At 44.8% G+C, this 9407-nt stretch overlaps 1 protein-coding gene across 1 annotated transcript; it reads right to left on the minus strand.

The window, feature by feature from the left end:
- Positions 1-560: 560 nt before the first annotated feature.
- Positions 561-6026, minus strand: PTGDS (prostaglandin D2 synthase). Its single transcript, XM_044661229.1, has 7 exons — positions 5812-6026; positions 4789-4928; positions 3071-3147; positions 2679-2792; positions 2188-2289; positions 1069-1091; positions 561-733 (listed from the first exon to the last, which is right to left on the minus strand). The coding sequence occupies exons 1-6, from the start codon at positions 5929-5931 to the stop codon at positions 1069-1071; spliced, it is 576 nt and encodes a 191-aa protein (XP_044517164.1). The 5' UTR covers positions 5932-6026; the 3' UTR covers positions 561-733.
- Positions 6027-9407: the final 3381 nt, after the last annotated feature.

Consider the following 9407-nt stretch of genomic DNA (forward strand, 5'->3'; position numbering starts at 1 on the left):
ACAGAGTTTGGGGAGTCCCCAGGGAGTGGCAGGCAACAATCAAAGGAGTTAAGTGGAGACTTCATTCCTTCTTTGGCCTCCTCCACCCATTCAAGGTGCTGTTTAGAGGTCAAGTGATACTGGGGGTCCCTTGGGATTATGAAGTCCTGTTCCCTCCCCATCTACAGGGCCCACCTCTCATCATCTTTAGCTCTTGTGATTTTACATTGGATGGCACCAGTCCCCACTTTCAGCTCAGGGCATCCAACTATGGCAATATTCGAGTTTGGTTGCCTGATTGGGAAGGCTGTGGATAAACTGTGATGTCAGAATGCTGGAATCACCGGCCATCTGACATCAGGGCTAAGACCCTAGAAGCATGGCGATGTCATTCATAAAGACCATCAGGTCCAATTCATTCACTTTATAAGTGAGGAAACTTAGGTCCTCTTAGGGAATTTAGGGAAGAGAAGTGACTTTCTCCAAGTCCTATACCAAGCTAGTGATCCTCGAAGACTACACTGGCATAAATTAGGAGAAGGAAGAAAGTCTCTGTCAAGAAGATAGACAAGAGCCAGGACGAGATAATTCCACTTATTTATTTGATGGGGCAAATACGGAAGCGCAAAGCTGGGGGTGGCACCAGGCAGAAGGATCCTGCCTGTCAGGGGGCCATGGAGCTGAGACTTTCCAGAGAAGAGCCTGAAGTCCAAGGTGGAGGAAGAGGTGTGGCTCATGGAGGCATGTGCAGGGCCTGAATGGAAGGAGAAAAAACCATGATATAATAAGTGGGAAAAGCATCAGATTTTAGACTGAGATTCTTATGTGGAAATCTAATATTAACTGTGTGGCCTGAGGCAGCTCTACATTTTTTAAAACTTGAATTTCTCTGGTGCTCAGTCTCTATAGGTGTCTAACGAAGTTGGCAATAAAGGTCATTGTCTAACTCACTTGATTGTTGTGAGGAAAATACTTTTGAAATAGGATTACAGTTTTTATCTGGTACAATTTATCCTCCTCCCCATCAGAATCCCCACATTCCAGATTGTGGATAAGGCACCAGGGACCCTGCCCTTTAGAGCTACTCACTTATTTTTCATCGATACAATGATCTGCAGGAGAGAAAAAAATTCTGGTTATCCCCAAATCTGTATACTTGAGGAAGTTACAAGAAATTCCAACCATTCAGTCCCATAAGGAGAACCACTCCCTTTCTCCCCGACACTCAACTCTCCTCTTCCCAAGAGAATCTGTCTTCATTTTAAGACCCACAAAGTGACATTGGCTCTTCATTTGGGGATCTGATTGTGTTTTCATGTCTAATCTAAGTCTTCCCCATGAAGTACAGGCCCCTCTTCCTCTAATGATCATCTCAATGGAGGTGTGAGAGACCTGGCTCTCCTTTCCCTCTGCTTTCAAGAACAAGCAGAATAATAACAATCAACTGATCTTTCTCTGGGATGATGTGTCCACCCCTTCTCTGGATTGCAGTCACCTAAAGAGTAGAGTCCCTAGAATTCTCCAGATTTTAAGTATGAATTAATCCTGTGTAGGCGAAGATGTGGCACAAATGCTTGGGTCTGCTGGAGGGGCTGCAATGTTCCCCCTCTCCATAGCTCCTGAGGACATTTTTTGCATGCCCCATCCCTTTGCCCAGCCTCCCACAGTGAACACTTCCTTCCTCCATTGTCTGGAGTAATGGAGGAGGGTGCTCACAGGCAGCTTGAAGTTACAGTTTGGGCATGCAATCTCTAAAAGGTTCACCAATGCTGTCCTAGTCCTTCCTTCTCAGACCAGAGCCTCCCAGAAGACCTAGCCTTGCCATTTCCAAACTGCCCCCACATCACTGTTTCCTGAAGCCTAGTAAGGTAAGGGCCATGAGTTTGTGGTGCTATTTCCCTATCTCCTTAAATATGGCTCAGTGAGAACTTCGTGAGAGTTAGCTCAAACTTCTTCATCTATTGTTTTGTAACTGGGGAAGCCATCTACTGATGCTATGGGGCTAGCTCAGAGAGGTTCTGAGACCCAGGATAAAGAGCAGAGGGAAGGAGACGGAAAGAGGAGGAGGGGCTGGTGTTTAAAGTCTAGACCCTAGCTTCCCCTGTACAATGAACCAACTCTATCATAGGATTCTCCTCCTTCCATTAAGATTCTTGGCCAAGGCTTTTTATCTACCCCTTATCAGACCCTAATCCCTATTACCCTCACCAGTTTTAGGCAGGATGACAATGGTGTCTTCTGTGAAGCCATGGGACTTGGCAAACCTGATGAACCTCTCCTTCAGCTCAGTTTTCACATCCTTGGTTCTACCTGGAGTAGAAGTTTTAGGAGGGGGTGGCACATAAGGGAAGCATGGATTTAGTAGGAAGAAAGATCATTTGGTCCGGTCCCCTCTTCTTCAGGGAAGATTGCTTCTAAATCCAATCTGGGGATGTTGTTCTCTAGCCAACTTTGATTATCCCCAGGGTCAGAATTCAGGATGTCCTCCCTACTGTCTAGTTGCCATTTGTCCCACTTCAGTTGAAGTTTTATTCTGTCCTCTAGGAGAAAGGGTTAAATGATTTAGATCCAGGAAAACCCAAGGATTAACTAGTGTTTGCAATGAAGCCAGAAGAGTGGGAGTGGGATTGGGGATCTTATCCTAAACGGCAGTAGGTGGAGTCCCCTTTGAGCTGGGTAGGGTTACACTGGGTACATACTGTAGAGAGTTGCCATGTTGAAGTTACTATTGCCTTTGGTTTTACTGGTGTACAGCAGGGCGTACTCTTCATAGTTGGTTTCCACCACGAAGACGTTATGTTCACTGCCCCACTCTGAGAAAACACAAGGCAGAGTACAATGTGGGCAGCACCAGAACCCCCTTTCCTTTGGAGTTTCCCCTCCCAGAATCCTAACAAGGATCATGTTTCCCCGGGGCTAGCCAATGCCCTCCCTGGCCTGACCATAAATTCTCGCCTGATATTTTCAGGGGTGTTCCCTCTCTTCCCCATGGAGGTTGGGGGGATGGATCTCCTGAGCTTTGCTTAGACAATTAGCCATGCCCTGATAGGAAAAACAGAGGAAGTAAGGGGTCAAGAAGGGGAGCACTTACTGATGCTTTTATAAACATAGTGTCCTGGCTCCTCAGTCTTCCTCAGAAGTGACGTTCGGGATTCACACTGGTTGTTACTGTAGGTATAGACCAGGCACAGAGTCAAGTAGGAAGCCAGACCTAGGCCCAGCCCTAGCAAAAGGTCAGACACTAAGCCCATGGAGGGCCTAATGTTTAGAAGCAGGATAGAGTTAGAATAGGAGGTTTGCCATACTAACTTGCAGATTGCAGTTAGGATTTTGTTGTTGTTCAGTCATATCAGTTAGGTCTGTCTCTTTGTAACTCCATTTGGGGTTTTCTTAGCAAAGATGCCATTTCCTTCTCCAACTCATTTTACAGATGAGAAAACCGAGGCCAGTCGAGTTAAGTGACTTCCCCAGGGTCACGCAGCTAGTAAGTATCTGTGTCCAGATTGGAATTTACGAAAGCCCAATGCTCTATCCACTGTACCACTTAAGTGCCTCAGGATACAGGGGTTTGGATTAGAGGACCATATACTTAGAATTAGAGAACCTCAGAGGCCATCGAGTCCACCTCTTCATTTTATAGACGAGAAACTGAGGCCAAAGTTAAATGACTTGCTCAGGGTCCCATAGCTCATATGTCCGAATCAGGATTTGAGCTCTAGTCTTTGTTTCCAAATTCATTGCTGTATCTATTGTCCTACCTGGCCAACTCTGGATTGGAATTGGAAATATGTACAGTTTAAGGATAACTAAAATTTGGCTACAATCAGTTGGAGGACAGAGATATGGTTAATATTAGAGGCTGGGCTTATGTTTGTAGTGAGGGGCTAGGGTTAAATATTAGGACTGAGTACATATTGTCCCACCTGTTCATGTTCCTGGCCCCACTGTGGCATTAATAGCCAGACCCTGACCTTCCCTTTACCTGGCTCAGGTTACCTGTTCTGATTAAAAATTGCTTAATAAAACCTCCTGTGAAGAGATGTGGGGTGATGAAAGCAGAGACAAAAGAACAATATGCCTATCGACAACAATGATGCAAATAAAGACCCTACTAAGGGACCACCTGGGCCAAGTCCAAATGGATAACGTGGGTCCCTTTTAAGGAAGTTGAAAACACATACTTTCTTCCTCTCTCTTAACAATCTCACAAACTCTGAAAGTGGTTACTGACATGCAGCATCCATTCTCCATGACACAAAGTGAATCAGTGTTGGCCTGGAAACTAGCAAGACTTGGCCTGATTTTGGGGAGGCAGCTATGTGGCTCAGTGGATAGAGAGCCAGGCCTGGAAACAGGAAGTGCTGGGTTCAAATCAAACTTCCTAGCTGTATGACCCTGGGCAAGTCACTTAACCCCAGTTTCCTAGTCCTTGCCCTTCTGTCTTAGAGTTGTTAAGATGAGTGTTGGGGAAAATAATAATACATAATAGATCCAGTCCTTATCCAACTACTTCAGTTGTAATGAATTATATGGCATGAAGGAGATTTGTAGTATTTGTCACCATCTCCCCTCTGAAGAAATATTGTTTAGTAAAACTATTATGGCTACGTTACTCCTCTTCCCTCTTCCCCCTCTCATCCCAGCATCCTGTGCTGTGCCTCCCGTCTGCTTGGGAAGGAGGGATGGTTAGGGGGCAGGAGAAGGGAAGGTCCTCAGTCTACCCAAGACCTCCTCATTCTTTTTAACTATGTATAATCCCTGAAGCTCACTCCCTGGGCCCCAGCCTGCAGCCCAGGTTCCCTGACCCACCTGATGAAGGTAGCAGTGAGGTTGACTGTTCCATCAGCTTCTGGAGTCAGGACTGACTTGCACATCGTCAGCTCAGCTTTCTTTTTCAGGAACCAGGGGAAGGTGGAGGCCAATCCCACACTGTACCACGTTCCTACAAACTGTAAGGTGGCTCCTTTGTGGCATGCAAGCCTCTAGGACCCTTCCTTCACTATCATTCATTCCCTAGGAAGCCTAACTTCCACCCCAAGGTGGCCTGAGCATAGAACACTGACCCAAGAATGAGTCAGCAGCCCATCGCCCCAGAGCACCCAGGGTACCTATGGGGGTCGTCATGGTGGTATTAACCACCACACCAGCCTGGATCTCAGTAGTGTTTCTCCCTGACCTGCTGTTGCACTGGAGGGAACTGTTCCTACCTCCCTACTCCCGTCCCAGATCCCACTCCCCATCACACCAGCTAGCACATACAAGAATAGCCTATGCTATCCCAGGAAGCCAGCAGAGGGCACGCTGGGGCTGTTCTTGGATTCTTGGGCTGATGATGGAAGTGAGGATGGAGATCTTTCCACTTTCCCTCCCTCTTCCTCAATACTTCTAGCTGCCGCCCTAGACAACCTCTGCCAATCTATGTAAGGAAAGGTCCCCCTACAGCCACGTGCATACATATGCTCAATCTGTATCCACGGCAGAGTCTCTTTTGCCTGCCTCCCCCCCCCCCCCAATATTTCATTACTAAGGCAAGATGTCCCCTTTCATGCCCCCCTTTCACTGGGGCAGACCTTTAATGCCAGAGCTAATTTATGAGCTCTTTACAAGTTTTAGAGTAGGCCAGAAGTAGAGGGACTATCTGGGGTCCAGGCTACCTTGGAGAATCTTCTATTTTTTACATCTCTCCATTGCTTCATCCCCTCATTAATTATCTCTCAGCAAAAACACCCCGACTGGAATAGAACATTGAGGGAGGGGAAGCTGGCAAGGAGCAAGATCCCCTGGCTTCGGCTCCATCTGGGTTGGAGCAACAGGGAACCTTCTCCTACTTACCTTGTCCTCTTGGAAGCCTGGCTGAAGAGGGATATCCTGGTGGATGTCTTCCATCTGGGCCTGGGTCTCTAGGGCCTGGAGCAAGGCTAGCCCCATCCACAGGAGACCCATAGCCATCATTTTGCTGATGGGCTGAGGACTGAGGAGATCCTGGGCCAGGTGCTAGGGGCTGGAATGGACAAGAGAGAAAAGAAGGAGGCAAGTGAGGGAGCTGCTGGGAAGACCCCTATTTATGGGCCTGGCTTGGCATCCACCCAACCAGAAACAACACACACAGCTTGGGTACATGGTATCAGTGAGGGGGAGGAGAGGGCGGTCTCTCCCAGCCCAACACCAACCCCCACCTCCCTCTGCTGCCCAGCTGCTGAGTCTAGTTATGAAAGGGACAGGGACACACACACACACACACACACACACACACACACACACACACACACGGAGGAGAAAATCAGTAATAAGCCACCTGCCCAGACAAGAGGGGACCAAAGAGGAGGAGGGCAGGAGAAGCCATGGAGAAGCAAGGATAGTGGGCAACCCCCCCCCCACCAAGTTTATTATAAAGAATGATAAAATTATAGGCAGAGAACCTGGGTATGTATCCCAGCTCTGCTATTTGTGACCTGTAGGATTTTGAGGAAAATCACTACTTCTCTGGTACTTGGTTTCCTTATCTGTAAAATGAGGAGAATGGAATAGATAATCTCCAAAATCTCTTCCACCTCTATTGAGCTCTTTTGACCTTATGAAGAGGGGACTATATAGAGGGTGAAATAGGGAAGTAAGAAAAAATTTCTTCTCAGTCCACCAGAAAGGTTCATGAGCCATGCATCGTGCACGAAACACAGAATCTATAGAAACACAAGATTCAAAATCAAAATCAGTCACATAACCTCAGAGTCAGAAGGGACTTCATAGATCATCTAGGCTGATCTGTACCTGACCAGGAATGTCCTATACAAAATCTCCAACAAACTCATCCTATCTCTGCTTAAAAAAACACAACAGCTTTAAGATTTAGAAAGTACTTTATAAATATTATCTTATTTTATCTTCCCAGCAAACTTGGGAAGTATTATCATTATCTCCAATTTTACAGATGAGGAAACTGAGGTATACAGAGGTTGAATGACTAATGCATGGTATATGCAACTGGATCAAAACCCTGGTCTTCCTGAATCCAGGTCCATGAATCTATTCATTTAGCCACCTGATTGCTTCTGAACTTAAAGACCCACTACCTCCTATGGCAAGCCAATCTACCTTTGGGCAGCTTTACTGGGAAGATTTCCCTTATAGCAATTGTCATTCTCTTGTATCCTTGCTCTGGTAGTTCTGAACCTCCAGGCTTAACCAAATCAGATTCATCCTTCTCCATAAGAGGTCTTTAAAAACAGGAAGGCAACTATCACATCACCCCTCCATCTTCTCTCTCTTCTCCCCCCTTCCTCTTTCAACCAATCCTCCAATGGGAAGCTCTGCAGTTCCTTCTCCATTCTAGTCACCCTTTCCTAGACCTTCAACCTGTCAGTGTCCTCCCTGAAATATGACCCTGAGAACTCCACACCGTATTCTAGATGTGGTCTGACCAGAGCAGATTAAAGCTGTCCACATGTTATGTTAGGTCCAAGTCAATTGTGACCATGAATTCTCCTTCCAATAAAATGTAAGCTCCTTGAGGGTAGGGACTGGCTCACTTTATATTTTTATATTTTTAATCCTAGCACAGGGTCTGGCACTTACTGTTTGTTATTTGTTGTTCAGTTGTTTCGGTCTTTTATATTTTTAATCCTAGCACAGGATCTGGCATTAGTGTTGTTTGTTGTCCAGTTGTTTCAATTTTGCCCTCGGATTCTTTGTGGCCCCATTTGGGTTTTTTTTGGTCAAAGATACTATATTGGAATGGTTTGCCATTTCCCTCTCCAGCTCATTTTACAGATGAGGAAACTGAGGCAAATAGGGTTAAGTGACTCACCATGGGTCACACAATGAGTAAGTGAGGCTGGATTTGAACTCAGGTCTTCTTGGCTCCAGGCCCAGAGCTCTATCCTCTATGCCACCTAGCTGCCTAGCATTTAGGAGAGCTTAGGAAATGCTTGCTTGCTTGGTAATGGCTGGTTTGCAGTTGCTATATCCTTTTCATTATATCTTTTAGATGTGACTTTCTGCAATGGAAAAGATTAAAAAAAAATAGAGCAGGTTAGTGAATAGTAAATAGGTCTCTGAGTCAGGACCATCGGAATTCAAGGTCTCCTTCTGACACTTGGGATTCTGGGCAATTAACCCCTCAGTGCCTCAGAGGTCACAGTCCAGCAAATGTACCTAGGGAAGGCTGTAGGCTCCTAGAGAAAAGGCACCATTCCCTTTTATGCCTCAAGGCCATCTTGTTGGGCCTGGCCCAGTCATTTAGAGATAATGACAACTCCCTTAGGATGGTTGAACTTTCACTATTTGTTTCTTTTCTGGATTAATTTCTTCAATCTTAGCCTTGTGCTAGTTTGATTTGCAACTTAAATTGGCTGAGAGCTTTTTCAGTTTCCAAAAGTTACAATTTTAGCCTTGTGTAGTTTGATTTGCAACTTTAGATTGGCCAAAAAAATCTTTTTTCTGTTTCTAAAAATCACAGTTTCATAAATAATATTTACCTTGGCCTAGATGGAGTAGATTCTTGTAGCACCCTAGGCCCTGGGACTATGGATAATCAATCACCTTCCTTCTTCCACAGATACTTTTGGGTTATGCTTGGTTTTGGTTATGGTTGACAAAGATGACCAAACATGATCCTGTTCGTGGATACATGGAAGACAAAAATCTCTATTATATATAGCTTTCATTTGTAAAAGAATATCTCCAATCTGTTAGTTCCAGAGCTCCCTGAACCTCCTTCTGTTCTATTTAGTTCTTTTAAAACAATACAAAGATGACTTTTTTCCCTTTGTTTCTTCTTCTTCTTCTTCTTCTTCTTCTTTTTTTTTTTGGCATTCCAATCACCAGTCTACCTCTTCTCCAATCTCTTTTGTAATTATAAACATTCTCCTGTATAATAAATACAGACAAGTGAAAATAAATACATGCATTGGACATGTCTGAAAATATATATCTCAATCTGGCCTCTCTGTCAGTTAGGTGGGTAATATGTTTCATCATCATTCCTCAGGAATAAAGGATCAAAGACATATTTCATAAAAATGAATATTCTAATCCTTTTTCTGCCATTAAACAAGCAATCAATCAATAAACATTTTAAAAATGTATTTTATTGACATATTCTGTTTTTGTATCACTTACATTTCCCAATGTGTTCTTCCTTCTTTCTTCCGGAGAAAAACAAAAAATTAAAAAAGGGAGTGGTGTTCCCAAACTAATCTGGGGGAAACTAAACACATAAAAAAAAACCTGAGGGCAGCTGGGTAGCTCAGTGGAATGAGAGCCAGGCCTAGAGACAGGAGGTCCTAGGTTCAAATCCGGCCTCAGACACTTCCCAGCTGTGTGACCCTGGGCAAGTCACTTGACCCCCATTGCCCACCCTTACCAATCTTCCACCTATGAGACAATACACCGAAGTACAAGGGTAAAAAAAAAAAAAAAAAACAAAAACA

Source organism: Gracilinanus agilis, chromosome 2, assembly GCF_016433145.1.
Source record: "Gracilinanus agilis isolate LMUSP501 chromosome 2, AgileGrace, whole genome shotgun sequence".
Classification (NCBI taxonomy): Eukaryota; Metazoa; Chordata; class Mammalia; order Didelphimorphia; family Didelphidae; genus Gracilinanus; species Gracilinanus agilis.